The 17,625-nt window shown below is 40.7% G+C and overlaps 1 protein-coding gene across 1 annotated transcript in view; it reads right to left on the reverse strand.

Moving 5' to 3' along the window:
- LOC111973798 (reticulon-4 receptor-like) overlaps window positions 1-15,104 on the reverse strand; it is a 116,361-nt gene extending 101,257 nt beyond the window's left edge. Inside the window, exon 1 of the mRNA XM_024001212.1 lies at window positions 14,558-15,104. Coding sequence (XP_023856980.1) covers window positions 14,558-14,579 — 22 coding nt within the window. The 5' untranslated portion in view covers window positions 14,580-15,104. The remainder of the gene's footprint in view (window positions 1-14,557) is intronic.
- Between the last annotated feature and the right edge of the window lie 2,521 nt (window positions 15,105-17,625).

Consider the following 17,625-nt stretch of genomic DNA (forward strand, 5'->3'; position numbering starts at 1 on the left):
GATGGTCTCCTGAGGGATCTCCTCCCAGACCCATGCGACTGAAAGCACGCCAACTCCTGGACAGTCTGTGGTGCAACGTGGCGTTGGTGGATGGAGCGAGACATGATGTCCCAGATGTGCTCAATTGGATTCAGGTCTGGGGAACGGGGGCCAGTCCATAGCATCACTGCCTTCCTCTTGCAGGAACTGCTGACACACACTCCAGCTACATGAGGTCTAGCATTGTCTTGGCATTAGGAGGAACCCAGGGCCCAACCGCACCAGCAATATGGTTTCACAAGGGGTCTGAGGATCTCATCTCGGTGCCTAATGCAGTCAGGATCCTCTGGCGAGCACATGGAGGGTTGTGCGGCCCCAAAGAAATGCCACCCCACACCATGACTGACCCACCGCCAAACCGTCATGCTGGAGGATGTTGCAGGCAGCAGAACGTTCTCCACGGCGTCTCCAGACTCTGTCACGTCTGTCACTTGTGCTCAGTGTGAACCTGCTTTCATCTGTGAAGAGCACAGGCGCCAGTGGAGAATTTGCCAATCTTGGTGTTCTCTGGCAAATGCCAAACGTCCTGCACGGTGTTGGGCTGTAAGCACAACCCCCACCTGTGGACGTCGGGCTCATACCACCCTCATGGAGTCTGTTTCTGACCGTTTGAGCAGACACATGCACATTTGTGGCCTGCTGGAGGTCATTTTGCAGGCTCTGGCAGTGCTCCTCCTTGCCAAAGGCGGATGGTAGCGGTCCTGCTGCTGGGTTGTTGCCCTCCTACGGCTCTCCACGTCTCCTGATACTGGCTCTGTCACCTGGTAGCGCCTCCATGCTCTGGACACTACGCTGATAGACACAGCAAACCTTTTCCCTTGCTATAGTCGCATTGATGTGCATCCTGTATGAGCTGCACTACCTGAGCCACTTTGTGTGGGTTGTAGACTCCGTCTCATGCTACCACTAGAGTGAAAGCACCGCCAGCATTCAAAAGTTACCAAAACATTCGCCTAGAAGCATAGGAATGAGAAGTGGTCTGTGGTCACCACCTCAGAAACACTCCTTTATTGGGGGTGTCTTGCTAATTGCCTATAATTTCCACCTGTTGTCTATTCCATTTGCACAACAGCATGTGAAATTTATTGTCAATCAGTGTTGCTTCCTAAGTGGACAGTTGATTTCACAGAAGTGTGATGACTTGGAGTTACATTGTGTTGTTTAAGTGTTCCCTTTATTTTTTTGAGCAGTGTGTATATATATATATATATTTTATATATAATATAGGATACCTCCAATTGTGTGGTATCCAATTGCTGGTAGTTACTGTTCTTGTCCTATCGCTACAACTCCCCGCGGACTCGGGAAACCCAACCCAACCAAGCCGCACTGCTTCTGAAACTCTTGGCGCACGGATCCCTTTAACGGGATCATTTTAAACAACGCTGAATTGCGAGAGCGCCAAATAAATAAATAAAAATATATATTTTATGATATCACAAGTGAAATATACCAAAACACAGCTTAGCCTGTCTGGCTCCGGGTTCCGCTAGCGGAACTCTCCACATTCCACTGAAACAGGCCAGAGCGCGAACTTAAAAAAATATTTTTTTGAAATTTTTACTTTCACACATTAACAAGTCCAATACACAATGAACAGATACCTTTGTGAATCAGCCAACATGTCCGATTTTTTAAATGTTTTAGAGCGAAAACACAACAATACTTTATGTTAAGCCCCCCACAAATACAAAAGGACAACATTTTTTCACAGCAACAGGTCGCATGCAACAAACCAACCATAACCAGATCCAACAATTTACTAAGCAAGAAAACCACTTCATCAGATGACAGTCCTATAAACATGTTACACAATAAAATCTATGGTTTTGTTTCGAAAAAAAAGGTTTGGGGCCCATATTTTTTGCAGGTATAAAAATCAGTTTTTTACCATTGCAGCTCTTCGACAGCCTACCTCAAAAATAGCACCGAAGGCTAGCCAGAATAATTTTTAAGAGACCATGTGAATATCTAACAATACATCCGGTCATACAACAGTTATCTGAGAAAAATCGTATGAGTGTACAGCAAAATTAAAGACAACATCTTGTGAATCCAGCCAATATTTCCGGCTTGGTTTTAAGTGTTTTACAGCGATAACACAATATAAGCAATTATATTAGCCTTACTACAATAGCCTACCACACTACCGCATTCATTCATCAAGGCACGTTAGCGATAGCAATAGGCACGTTAGCGAGAGCGAATAAACCAGCAAAAGATATTAATTTTCACTAACCTTCATAAACCTTCATCAGATGACAGTCCTATAACATCAGGTTATACATACACTTATGTTTTGTTCGAAAATGTGCATATTTAGAGCTGAAATCAGTGGTTATACATTGTACTAACGTAGCATCTTTTTCCCAGAATGTGCGGATATTTTTCTAAAACTCACCTATTCTGACCAAATAACTATTCATAAACATGACTAAAAAATACATGTTGTATAGGAAATGATAGATACACTAGTTCTTAATGCCATCGCCGTGATAGAATTCTAAAAAATAACTTCATTTCGACATCCAGCTTAGTTATAGCGAGAGAGTGCCCAAAATCTGGGCGCAAACTACTAGTACAACATGTTCGACAGATATATGAAATAGCATCATAAAATGGGTCCTACTTTTGACGATCAACACGCCTAACGTCCCGAAAAAATTTCAATAATCTAATAAAACTATATTGAAAAAACATACTTTACGATGATATTGTCACATTTATCAAATAAAATCAAAGCCGGAGATATTAGTGGTCTATAACGACAGCTTTCCAGAAGGCAATCCCAGGCTCCTTCTCGCGCTTTCCAGAAAACAGGAAATGGGTGATACGTCATGCCAAGAGCTTTTATTCCACCTCAGACCAAGATAAACACTCCATTTCTTCTCTCACTGCCTAATGACATCTAGTGGAAGGTGTATGACGTGCATGTATACTTATACGTATCAAGCCCATTTATAGGCAGGCCCTAGAACAGAGCATCGTTTTCAYATTTTCCACTTCCTGATCAGGAAGTTTGCTGCAAAATGAGTTCTGTTTTACTCACAGATATAATTCAAACGGTTTTATAAACTAGAGAGTGTTTTCTATCCAATAGTAATAATAATATGCGAATTGAGTACGAGGCCGTTTAAATTGGGCACGATTTTCCCCCAAAGTGAAAACAGCGCCCTCTGTCCTCAACAGGTTAACTTATTGTGTCAGTTTTTGAAAATATGCTTTACAGCGAACGCAATCCAAGCGTTTGAGTTTATCGATCACTAGACAAAACATTACGAAGAGCTAGCATCAATGTAGATTGGTCACGAAAGTCCGAAAAGCAATAAAATTAATCGCTTACCTTTGATGATCTTCGGATGTTTGCACTCACGAGACTCCCAGTTACACAATAAATGTTTATTTTGTTCGATAAATATTATTTTTATATCCAAAAACCTCCATTTGGTTGGTGCGTTATGTTCAGAAATCAACAGGATCCAGCAGTCATGAAGGGAAGACGAAAATTCCAAATAGTATCCGTAAAGTTCGTAGAAACATGTCAAACGTTTTTTATAATCAATCCTCAGGTTGTTTATAACATAACTAATCAATCATATTTCAGCCGGACGGTAAACTATCAATACTAGAGAGAAAGAAAATGTCAAGCAACAACTTTCGCCCGCATGAACTAATCAAAGGACACCTGGTCATCCACTGACGCATTTTGATAAATCTCGCTCATTTTTCAGAATAAAAGCTTGAAACTATGTCTAAAGCCTGTTCACAACCTGTGGAAGCCATTGGAAAAGTAATCTGGTTGATATCCCTTTAAATGGAGGATAGGCAGGCAATGGAACAGGGATTTTTCAAAATAAGAGCCATTTCAGGTTGGATTTCCTCAGGTTTTCGCCTGCAAAATCAGTTATGTTATACTCACACACAATATTTTGACAGTTTTGGAAACTTTAGAGTTTTCTATCCTAATCTGTCAATTATATGCATATTCTAGCATCTGGGCCTGAGAAATAGGCCGTTTACATTGGGAACGTTATTTTTCCAAACATAAAAATTCTGCCTCCTAGCGTCAAGAAGTTAACACAGTGCGCATCCAACGGAAGCCAGCCGCACCAATGTGCCGGAGGAAACACCGTACACCTAGCGACCTGGCCAGCGTGCACTGTGCCTGGCCCGCCACAGGAGTCATCAGTGCGCGATGAGACAAGGACATCCCTGCCGGCCAAACCCTCCCTAACCCAGACAACGCTAGGCCAATTGTGCGCCGCCCCATGGGCTTCCCGGTCACGGCCAGCTGTGACAGAGCCTGGGCTCGAACCCAGAGTCTCTGGTGGCACAGCTGCACAGTGCCACCACTGCGCCACCCGGGAGGCCCCCCATGTAGTGTATTTCTGATACAGTATTACCATGATAGGAGCATCAGATCCAACAGATGTGATGGATAGTGGAGATAATGAGATAGTGGATACCCCCGGGGGCTTTGTGTGGTTGGTCAGATGGTTGGCTGTATGATGTATCATATCTGGCGTGTGATGTAAATTGAGCATCTGATCTGCATATTGATAAACATACTTCCCTTGCATGTGAGCTGTCATAATATTGCATGATGTTGCTGTGAGCACATTGGTGAGGTTTTGATCTTGCCTGCCATGCGTAGGCTTCTTTAAAGGATTATGATACCGTTTATGTTAGAGTGGATTTTTTAAGCACATAAATAAATCTGTTGCGTAACTCAAATTTCATTCCGGCTCTTGGAGGGGTTATAGGCCCTACCCTGAAGAAAGAGACAAATAAAAAAAATTATCCTATGTCGGTCGATTGAGGGAGGAACTACATTTTTCATAGGCTGTCGCTGTAGCATCCCAGAACCTTGTCCCTTCCAAATATAAAATTCCAACAGTCAGGCAATAACCCAAAGAGGGGATTAGAAACATATAATCTAAATTACATTCTCTCAGCAGGCTTTGTTTTTTCTCTACTTATTTTCTGTATAAACTGATATCATTTTCTTAATTTATCCACTTAGTCTCTCGGTCTACTGATTAGTAATGACGGGTTTGAAAGACATGGGCTAACCTGCAGAGATGGTTCTGGGGCCTTTCTTGCTTTCTCTCTCTCTCCCTCTCTGTAAACATCAACACAGCACTTCATGAGGGCTAGCCTGCCGAGCCAATTACAAAGTGTTCCCCTGAAGAACTGAGGTTAATCAGGATTCACTAAACATGAGTTGTCCCAAATGGTACCCTATTCCCTATTTAGTGCACTACTTTTGACCAGGGGATAGGGTGCCATTTGTGACAAACCTATTACCCTGAAGATTCACAATCAGTGGATAGTTCCTTCCAATGCAATCCAATACTATCCACGAACTAACACCTCTAGCACCCCGTTGCAGTATTCTCTATGGAATCTGTGGTTGATTCCTGTGAGAGGGTATCTCCTTGCTAGTCAATTAGGCACTTCGTGTGAAGGATGTCCCTTGTGTCCAATGTGTTGCTGTTCCTTAGAATTTAGGTCAGGTTTAAAGATACTTGAACTTAATTTTTAGACACCGCTAAGATGAACGAGCTATCACCTTCTGGTGGCGACAAACAGTTGCGAATCAACATGTAGAATCATCTGAAAATGAACAGAAAAAGGTCCCCCGGTGCTGTAAACTGTTTGTCGTCAGTGTGTTTTGTCTATTATAGAATTTTTATTTATTTTTTTATTTAACCTTTATTTAACCAGGTAGGCAAATTGAGAACACGTTCTCATTTACAATTGCGACCTGGCCAAGATAAAGCAAAGCAGTTCGACACATACAACAACACATAGTTACACATGGAGTAAAACAAACATATAGTCATAAATCAGAGACGTTGATGGAATTAATCAGACTGTGTCAATTTAGGAAGTGTGAAACCTGGTGTATACTGTACTTGAAAAAATAAAAGAATGCTAGACGTGCACAAACAGAAGAGCAAACTGAAGAAAGGAAAATACTCAGCCACTCTTGGATAACAATGGAAGTTCACTTCAAAAGAGCTTCTTTATTGTTGAAACGTTTTGGCATTTAGCCTTCATCAGGGTTGACTTCACTTATACTGCAATTGTACATGGTGGTTGTGTTCTCCTCTAACTGGTGTAGATTATATACTTCCCACTATYAAAAGGCATCATATCAACCTCCAATGTTGGCAAATATGACTTAAATTTGAAATTAACCAAACCTTGAAAAATGCTGTTGTCGAATTTTGCTGGAAACCAAGGATAAAAACAGTTTGATGCATTTTATCAAATTAAATCAAAAGGCACATTGATGCAATGCAATTCGTTAGAAAAATTCTGGAGAAATAATGTGAAGTGGTAACAATGTTGACTCAACCAATCTTTCCCTGGCAGAGTTGTTTATGATTTTTTAACTGCGTACAGTTGGATTCCCTCTACCGGGCTACTTTCCTTCCTCTATCTGTAATTGGGTCTTGGGTTGCGTATCAGCTTAATACCAAAACATATGTTGTGCTGACTGTAATTGACCCCTGGGTGGTTTATCTTAAACCTCATGGGAAGAGTCCTGGGTAGGAGCACACACACGCAACACCTTTTATCAGCACTACTCTATCCACATGGGCAGAGCCTTATCTAAGTGGCCGACTAAGCCATAAGTGGCCGACTAAGTCTGTCACATTCTTCCCAGTCAAAATAGTTTGCGCATATATTATATGACAAAAAAAACGATTACGTTTTTGTTTGTTTTAGTGTTCGGAACCGAAGTCTACGCCCCTTCGTCAGTGATTGGTCAACAGTACTACTACTAGTAGGAGTGGAAATTATGGACAGGATTCTTCAATGAAGTGTTTGTTGTCATTCAACAAGAGACGACTAGTTTTCCACTAGTTTTCCACTGCACCAAACATCTTATTTGGATGTAAAATTGCCCGACTAAGACCACTGCAACATTTTTTCTCTCTCTAGATTTCTTGATTTATCTTGGATTAATACTGGCTATGTTGTTGCTACAGTGTCTTATATTGCTGCTTTTTTTTAAGCGAAGGTCTTTTGAGAGAGTATGTGAGGCAGAGACGTTCTCTTCGCATAGCTGAGTTCTGCTAGGAGCAAACCGATCCTAGTATGCGGGGGGGGGTCAGTCGGAATCTCAACTTACTGTTAGTTAAGATAGTAGAATACAAAATGTACAATTTCTAAATGTAGTAATGCATCAGCAGTCACTGTCAATTGTTTCAATTTTTTATTTAACCTTTTATTTAACTAGGCAAGTCAGTTAAGAACAAATTCTTATTTATAATGACGTTCTATGCCAGCCATACCCTAACCCGGATGACGCTGGGCCAATTGTGCGCCGCCCCATGGGACTCCAAATCACGGCTGGTTGTGATACAGCATGGACTCGACCAGGGTCTGTAATGACACCTCTAGCACTGAGATGCACTGCCTTATAGTGCTGCGCCACTCAGGAGCCCATGTCAGCCAACATTTTCTAGATTAATAACTATCTAAACCTTGTAGTAACGAGGGGCCCTGACCTCCAGGGGGCCCCCATTGATTTCTCACTCAGATATCATATGAACATGGTAAAATTGCAGGAAATTAGCTTTTAAACTGCAATTTTTTCACAAAAAATGTGTAGAACTGCAGGAAATTTACTTTTAAACTGCAAATTACTCTCAACCTTATGGCAAAATGTGCAGGAAATTACATAGGAACTTAATTTGAGAATTTAATGCAGAAAATAAATTCATATTTCACTGAACTTGCACTAACAAAATGTTATATTAACACTATTGCATTTTTCATGTAGGCAAATTTTGGCCAGTTATTAGCTAAAATAACTAGCTAATAACTACCGATCAAGCAACATTATGGACTAAATGTTAAAATCCTGTTGTTGCACGATTATTTTGCTGTGACAATACTGGTCAAATTAAGATCCATGTTTGTAGCTTTAAAACTGTAATATTTTCACTCCTTTCCATGGCAGAATGTGTAGAATTGCAGAGAATGTACTTTAAAACGGCAACATTTTCTCTGCACCCCATGGCAAGATGTGTAGGAAAATGTACTTTAAAACTGCATATTTGTCTCTCTGCCGCCATGAGGGGGGGCTACTAAATGTTTTTGCCCCCCAACCAAATCTCGCTTACACGGAACCCAAACCGGTTGCGTGCGTGCGCTATCGTGCATAAATGTATTTTGCCTCCCCACACCAAACGCGATCACGACATGCAGGTTAAAATATCAAAACAAACTCTGAACCAATGACATTAATTTGGGGACAGGTCGAAAAGCATTAAACATGTATGGCAATTTAGCTAGTTAGCGTGCACTTGCTAGCTAACGTTAATTTGTCCTATTTAGCTAGCTTGCTGTTGCTAGCTAATTTGTCCTGGGATATAAACATTGAGTTGTTATTTTACCTGAAATGCACAAGGACCTCTACTCCGACAATTAATCCACACATAAAACAGCCAACCGAATTGTTTCTAGTCATCTCTCCTCCTTCCAGGCTTTTCATTGTTTAACTTATATGGTGATCGCATCTAAACGTTCATTGTATTACCACGACTACCGGCAAAGCAGTTCGTCTTTCAATCACCCACGTGGGTATAACCAATGAGGAGATGGCACGTGGGTACCTGCTTCTATAAACCAATGAGGAGATGGGAGAGGCAGGACTTGCAGCGCGATCTGTGTCAGAAATAGGAATGAGTTCTATTTTAGCCCTTGGCGTCGCAGACGCTCGCGAGAAGTTTGTGTAATAAATGAATAACATGGATTTCTAAATGTATTTTGCGACGCTCGCGCACACGACGTGTCCGGTCTGGTCAGCATGTTAGAAACGTCCCTGCACATGGGACTGCATTGCATGGAGGGGAAATGTGGAAGCTACTCGTTTGTTTTCTCTCTCTCTCTCTCGTTGTCTCTCTTGGTGTTACATACTCCTGCACTCTCACTCAGCCCTCTCTCTTTTTCTCTCACTCTATTCTTCATCTTGTCCCTCTCTCTCTTCCTCCCACTCTCGCTCCTTCCCCCTTACTACCTTCTCCTCTCAACCTCATCTTTCATAATATGCACCCTCCAAAGCTTTTAGATGCATGACTAATACATTGGCAGTATATATTTTCTTCTAATAGGAAACAATTGAGGAGAATTCACTCAAAAAGAAGTTGAGCTTTGGAAATAATAATTCTCTCTCACACACTAACTGCCTGCCCCCCTTTCCTGTCTCTCTGCCTTTCCCTCCAGGCTCTCTATTTCTATAACCCCCCTCTCTCTCTCTCGTCTCTTGCCTCATTCTCCCATCTCTCTCTCAGTACCTCTCAAACACGCCCATTCAGAAATCTATTTTAAATTCCCTTTTAGAATACAGAGGCTGCCATGTTTTAGTGCGAATTTATACCAATATGATGTTTGATCACACCTATTGCAGTGTATATGCTAATCAAGCTTTGTTTTTCATGTTTCTCTTCCATTCATTCTTTCAGCTCGAATATTCCAAACATTCTGCTACCTCATATCTTGTCACTTCAAGCAGCCTATTTACAAAAATGGAGCAAATGGCAGATTGTCGCCAAAATATTAGCAGAGTCCTCATTGTTTGGGTTTAAAAGCTCATGGAATTAAAGCATTCAGCTCCGTGTAATGATTTGATCCATTAGTTTGTCCTACATTGGCTTTGATTGGCAATTGACAGGAAATAAAAGAAAGAAGCCCCAGAGCAACAGCTACTCCAAGGGAGGTGGTTGGTATTTGATCATATGCTGGCTGAATGAGAAATAGCATACATTAAACCTGCTTTGGCTGTGACAGTTTAAACACATGACACGACAGTCTATTTGATGAATCCATTCACAGTAAAGGCTTTTGAAGTGTGCAATTTACAACTGTACAACTCACTGAGATATCAGCACATTTGGTTGTGTGTCATTAAGCATAATACTAAATCACAACAGAAAGTGAATGATGAACATTTGCTTATAGAGCACTGGGGAGCCATTCCATGTTGCATGCCAATGAAATGGGATTCAAATGATTTTACATCAGCTGTGGACATATCAAATGGAATACACAAATAGATGTTGGCCGTAGGATTTGGAGTTGTGAAACACAAACACACTATAGGCTACTGTAATCTGAGGCTTTCTTACTATAATCCTGTGTTTTTAGGAGTGTACACAACATATTGCGTGAGCAGAGTGGCCTTGTTAGCCAGCCTGCCAGCTTAGTGGAGTCTGCCACTAGCACAGTCAGTGTAGTCAGCTCAGCTATCCCCATTGAGACCGTGTCTGTGCCTCAACCTGGGTTGGGCAAAACTAAACATGGCGGTGTTCGCCTTAGCAATCTCACTAGGATAAAGACCTCCTCCATTCCTGCCATTATTGAAAGAGATCGTGATACCTCACATCTCAAAATAGGGCTACTTAATGTTAGATCCCTAACTTCAAGGGCAATTATAGTCACTGATCATTATCTTGATGTGATTGGCCTGACTGAAACATCGCTTAAGCCTGATGAATTTACTGTGTTAAATGAGGCCTCACCTCCTGGTTACACTAGTGACCATATCCCCCGTGCATCCCGCAAAGGCAGAGGTGTTGCTAACATTTACGATAGCAAATTTAACATTTTACATTTACATTTTCGTCTTTTGAGCTTCTAGTCATGAAATCTATGCAGCCTACTCAATCACTTTTTATAGCTACTGTTTACAGGCCTCCTGGGCCATATACAGCGTTCCTCACTGAGTTCCCTGAATTCCTATCGGACCTTGTAGTCATAGCAGATAATATTCTAATTTTGTTGATTTTAATATTCACATGGAAAAGTCCACAGAACCACTCCAAAAGGCTTTCGGAGCCGTCATCGACTCAGTGGGTTTTGTCCAACATGTCTCTGGACCTACTCACTSTCACAGTCATACTCTGGACCTAGTTGTGGATCTTAATGTTTTTCCTCATAATCCTGGACTATCGGACCACCATTTTATTACGTTTGCAATCGCAACAAATAATCTGCTCAGACCCCAACCAAGGAGCATCAAAAGTCGTGCTATAAATTCTCAGTCAACACAAAGATTCCTTGATGCCCTTCCAGACTCCCTCTGCCTACCCAAGGATGTCAGAGGACAAAAATCAGTTAACCACCTAACTGAGGAACTCAATTTAACCTTGCGCAATACCCTAGATGCAGTTGCACCCCTAAAAACTAAAAACATTTGTCATAAGAAACTAGCTCCCTGGTATACAGAAAATACCCGAGCTCTGAAGCAAGCTTCCAGAAAATTGGAACGGAAATGGCGCTCCACCAAACTGGAAGTCTTCCGACTAGTTTGGAAAGACAGTACCATGCAGTATCGAAGAGCCCTCACTGCTGCTCGATCATCCTAGCCAGACGTGTCCCCCTGCTTAAGCCAGTACATGTCCAGGCCCGTCTGAAGTTTGCTAGAGAACATTTGGATGATCCAGAAGAAGATTGGAAGAATGTCATATGGTCAGATGAAACCAAAATAGAACTTTTTGGTAACTCAACTCGTCGTGTTTGGAGGACAAAGAATGCTGAGTTGCATCCAAAGAACACCATACCTACTGTGAAGCATGGGGGTGGAAACATCATGCTTTGGGGCTGTTTTTCTGCAATGGGACCAGGACGACTGATCCGTGTAAAGGAAAGAATGAATGGGGCCATGTATCGTGAGATTTTGAGTGAAAACCTCCTTCCATCAGCAAGGGCATTGAAGATAAAACGTGGCTGGGTCTTTTCAGCATGACAATGATCCCAAACACACCGCCCGGGCAACGAAGGAGTGGCTTCGTGAGAAGCATTTCAAGGTCCTGGAGTGGCCTAGCCAGTCTCCAGATCTCAACCCCATAGAAAATCTTTGGAGGGAGTTGAAAAAGTCCGTGTTGCCCAGCAACAGCCCCAAAACATCACTGCTCTAGAGGAGATCTGCATGGAGGAATGGGCCAAAATACCAGCAACAGTGTGTGAAAACCTTGTGAAGACTTACAGAAAACGTTTGACCTCTGTCATTGCCAACAAAGGGTATATAAAAAGTATTGAGATAAACTTTTGTTATTGACCAAATACTTATTTTCCACCATAATTTGCAAATAAATTCATAAAAAATCCTACAATGTGATTTTCTGGATTTGTTTTCTCATTTTGTCTGTCATAGTTGAAGTGTACCTATGATGAAAATTACAGGGCTCATCTTTTTAAGTGGGAGAACTTGCACAATTGGTGGCTGACTAAATACTTTTTTGCCCCACTGTATATACAGTATATAAAAATAAAAATAAATGTTTTAAATAAAATCGGCCGATTAATCGGTATCGGCTTTTTTTGTCCTCCAATAATCGGTATCGGCATTGAAAAATCATAATCGGTCGACCTCTAATTACATGTATGTGTGTGTTCTTGTATGCGTTTATTTGAATGAGTGTGTGTATATGCATGTGCTCCAGTTCTTGTATACACTATAACAAGTACAATTAATATTTGTAATATGCTGAAAATTGGCTAAACTAAGTCAACATTTTTCAGGCAAATGGGAGCAGCCATCTTTGACTTTGTTCATTTGCATCTAATATTGAATGGCATTCTAGGATTAGGGAGTTTTCACCAAATCAAACCTAAAGAAACATGGCTGCCATCATAAAAATGTTGCTGTTGTTAGCTTAGCTGACACGCATCTCTTCTCTAAACAATATTACATTTCTCTCTTGTGCTCACCGGAGATGTGGTACATTGTAAACAAGTCTAGCTGTTAGGTTGCTAACTTGTCTTTTGGTTTTTGTCAGTGCAACCTGTTATTTAGACTGGTTTATGGAATGAGTTTAGCTATGAATGTGTTCCATGTGATGTTTGGATGATGAAGTTTGCATTTATGTTTTACAATAAAAGGTGAAATTGAGGAATACATTTGCGAAGACCTTTATTTCCCATCAGTACAAAACATTGTTCCGATGTTTTTCCGACAACAACGCTGTTTGGACGCGTTTGTCATACGTTCTGTTGCTACTGTTCCAATCACATATTTGTGATCATACGCTGCAGGGACCACTCAACAATGATCACAAATATGTGATTGTATGCATCAAAGGGTTAATGTATTACATTTTGTTAAGACCACCTTTTCACGTGAGGAGAAAAGCATGTTTTTACCTCACGTGAATTGTGAAACATTCATCAGTTTCACATGTAAAAAAAAAACTCCACATGACAATCTCACTTTCACATGTGGAGTTGCATGTTCACATGTGAAAGCGAAAATCAAACTTGCAGTTCCACATGTAAGAAAATTCCACATTTACTCCAATGTTTTTAAACAAAGTAAATGTAAATAAACTGTGTATAGCCGCCTTTCTTTTTAAAACTACATTTTTTACATTATGGATGGTCAGTCCTTGAATCCATAGTATAGTCTATGGATTTGAGAGTGGCTGCAATTTTCCCTATCTCTGGTAATGTTACGCTGGCTTTCGCTTTTACTGCTCTTTTTCCAGTTGAAAGTTTTAGCAGATTCATTCCAGCAACATAGCACCCTGCATCTCACTGCTGGTTTGCCTCTGCAGCTAAACCTAGTCGGTCCCTGGATGGGTGACCAGATGTAGCGGGAAGTGGTGTAAATAATAATGTGAAAAATAAACGTGTAAAAAAAAATGTTCATGTGAAACTTCAACATGTGGCCAAAAACCAAATGTCTGACTTTCGTGAACGTTTTACATGATTTATTATTATATATCTTATACATCTGAAATTGTTCATGATGTTTTTGTTATAAGGGTGGGCCACCAATACACAATCAATCATTGGTAAAGAAGCAGTTACAGAGCGATATAATCCGATCGGTCTGAGCATCCAAGCAGACCGTCTGCAGACTTCATCAAAGAGCAGCTCCTAATGGCCATGGCAGCAACGGGCCAAAATAGGTGTGGACGAAGTTACGAAATCCCATGGCACATTGTTATTGCAAGCTTTGTCTAAATATACTGATGCAACTGTCCTTTGGTCAAATAGGCTAGTGGTAGAATGTCAGATATATCATCATTATTGAAACCATCAAAGTCACTCGGTGTGAGGTTGTTTGTTACTGCAATGAATGAATGACTATCCATAACAGGAGATATACAAATCAATTGTCCCACTCAAATTTCAACATTATTGATTCTATAGTGTCAGAGCTAGACGAACAGAGACTACTATTCTATTTTGTAAATCATTTTTATGTAGGTAAGAGGTAGCCTAAATATAATGATAACTTTGCTTTCACAAAGCACTGAGTCAAATTGCATTATGTTTAGTATGCTAGTTTGAAATTCAATAAGAAATATTTCATATTTGTCCAAATGGTCCCCTCCACGTTACCTTCTCAATGTAGCAGCAGCATGCGGAGCGCAATGACCTTGCTCTATTTCGATTGTATTAGTCCATAGCCTAATTTACAATCATGCACCTGCACCATCCTAGTCAATGTAGCCTATAAACAACTTTCTGGGCGGTTGGTTATCTGTGTACTTACCCTCAACAAGACTGGTCTTCATGATTTATGAATAAATAACAGTAGTTGAATAAATCCAGCAGAGGGAACTCTGTTTGCAGAGACTGTATATCCGCTCTCGGTTGCAATCGATAGATAATTGCAAATCCAGTTCACTGTGCAGTCACGGACCCCCTAAACCACGGTTATATTCAAACTTTAGACGGCTTTCCTGCTGAAGCCGACAGAAGGCTGGAACAGCGCTCAGTCATTTGGGCCAGTGTGAGCGAAGACAAACTAGAGTGTAATATCCAAACTGGGACCTTTCAACCAACACACAACGTACGGGAGCGCAGAGCGCCCTTCCAAAAGGATGCACAAACAAGCAACAAAAAAACACACAAAGAGCTCAAAGTTCCAGAATTTGGAAAATCAAAAATAGACAGAAAAATAAAAAAATAAATCCATGGATACTGTGGTACATATCCTGTCTGATTTCTACCCGGCTGTAATCCGAACGAGGTAGGCCTAAATGAGAAGAAGCCGCTGTGTATGGTTGTATATTGGCTGCACTGCCATGCACGATACAGTATGCGTTTGCATGGAGTCGTGAAAAAAGAGAGGGCGGGGCGGGAAGAGAGGGGCACTCAATCGAGAGAGTCCAAAGATGAATGTTTTATGGGTCTGGATCAGGGACTGCACACGAATGAATGTTTTATAAGATTCGGGCGGTTTGACGTGCTGGGAATCTATTTGGATCAGACATGTTCAAGCACACACATGCATACGAAAACAAAATTAAAAAAATTACACTCTAGGTGAATGGCTTTATGGGATCAGGCAAAAATAAACTATGGTAGAGAAGTGGCAACGCAGTTCTGACTCAAACATTCTAGACGGAATGGATCTTGACTCGCCAATAAGAACTGCATTTAGAATGAGCTTTTGACTGAACATAATTATATAGCCTACATGTAAAAATATAAGCTTTTGTTATTTCAGTAAAAAAGTAGGACACAATTCTATTGTTAGAAATCTCCCAAATCTTCATCACCGTTTAGCATTCACCAAGTGAACCATCGAGGTCTTATTTTTTAATTGAGATAGTATAGCCTACTCTCAGATAAATTGTCGCACCGTCATTAGGTGTACACTACAGTAGGCTACACAAGTGCACAAAAAAAGCTTCTGAGCACGTTTGAGTGGATGCAGCCAACAGCTATTTGATGTAATACAAACTGCAGTTAAAAAGTGATTGAATATTGAGCACAATCGACGCATGCTGCTGAGACTGATTGGACCGCGAGGGAACCAAATCCCTGTGCTGTGTGCAGGTCTACTGAAACCCAAGGGAGTTTGATCAGTAAAGACTCACTGTTATTTTTAAGTACCATGCGCCCTCTAGCGGTAGACTGAGTTATAACGTGGTCCTTCACCACTATGGACAACACCAGAGATGCTGTGGTATATGTTCTCTCTCACCTTATAGTCTTGGGGCAACAAACTGGATATAGTGCAATTGAAGCTACCAGATGTCGTAACATACAACAAATATTTAAAAACAACCAATGACTTTTTGGTACATCTTATAAAGGAGACCAAATTCAATAGAAGATACAAGAGAGAATAGCATCTGATTTGAGTCAATCAGACTGAACAAGGCACTTCTGATGCCTGTGTTCTAGCATCAGCCATAATGCCAACATATGTGGGTTTTAGTTTACATCTGGCCACAGTACAGGTCATGGTGTATTTTAAGCTACAGACACTAAAACCAAGAGATTAAAGAATATCATATCTGACAGGTGAGGTGATGCAATGATGGATTGCTGAATACAATTTGTGGGTAGATTGTAAACCGGGGGGATAAGCCCAATCACCTTTGGTATTGAATCACACTAATAGAATACCCTGCAGAGCCTTCTATGAAACGCTTTGCAGCACAGGCCAGATAGGTTGGTAGTTGGCATGGGTAACATGACTTTTGTAACCTGGAAGAGCAAAGGTCACCCATTGTACGGAAGCAATGAGAGACTTAAACCTCAGTTAACACCTGGCTGGTGCTCAAGTCATACCCATATTACAGTTTTAACATTGTAGCTCTTTTTCCCATGGTCAAATAAAATCACAGAATGGCAGCGGGTAGCTAGTGTAGCCACCAGGTAGCCTCCCTGCACATATACAGAACCTTCAGAAAGTATTCATACCCCTTGACTTTTTCCACATGTTGTTGTGTTAGAGCCTGCATTTAAAATGTATTAAATTGAGATGTTGTGTCACTGATCTACACACAATACCCCATAATCAAAGAGGTATTATGTTTAAATGGTGATTTTAAAACAGTTACAGAGTTTAATGGCTGTGATAGGAGATAACTGAGGATGGATCAACAACATTGTATTTACTTCACAATACTAACATAAACAACAAAGTGAAAAGAACGACGCCTGTACAGAATAAAACATATTTAAAAAAAGGAATCCTGTTTGCAATAAGGCATTAAAGTAATGCAGCAAAAAATGTGGGAAAGAAATTAACTTTTTGTCCTGAATACAAAGAGTTTCATTTGGAACTAATCCAATACAACACATCACTGAGTACCACTCTATACATGTTCAAGAAATAGTGGTAACTACATCATGTTATGGGTATGCTTGTCATCGGCAAGGACAAGTGAGTTTTTGTAATAAAAAGAAACGGAATAACTCTAAGCACAGGCAAAATCCTAGAGGAAAACCTGGTTCAGTCTACTTTCCAACAGACACTGGGAGACAAATGTACCTTTCAGCAGGACAATTACCAAAAACATAATGTAAAATATACACTGGAGTTGCTTACCAAGACGAAATTGAATGTTCCTGAGTGACCTAGTTACAGTTTTGACTTAAATCGGCTTGAAAATCTATGGCTGGACTTGAAAATGTCTGTCTAGCAATGATCAACAACCAACTTGACAGAGCTTGAGGAATTGTTTTAAGAATAAATGGGCAAATATTGTACAATCCAGGTCTGCAAAGCTCTTAGAGACTTACCAGAAAGACTCACAGCTGTCATCGCTGCCAAAGGTAATGTATTGACTCATGGGGTTGAATCCTTATCTAATCAAGATA

The sequence above is a fragment of the Salvelinus sp. IW2-2015 genome, linkage group LG15 (assembly GCF_002910315.2).
Source record: "Salvelinus sp. IW2-2015 linkage group LG15, ASM291031v2, whole genome shotgun sequence".
NCBI classification, from domain to species: domain Eukaryota; kingdom Metazoa; phylum Chordata; class Actinopteri; order Salmoniformes; family Salmonidae; genus Salvelinus; species Salvelinus sp. IW2-2015.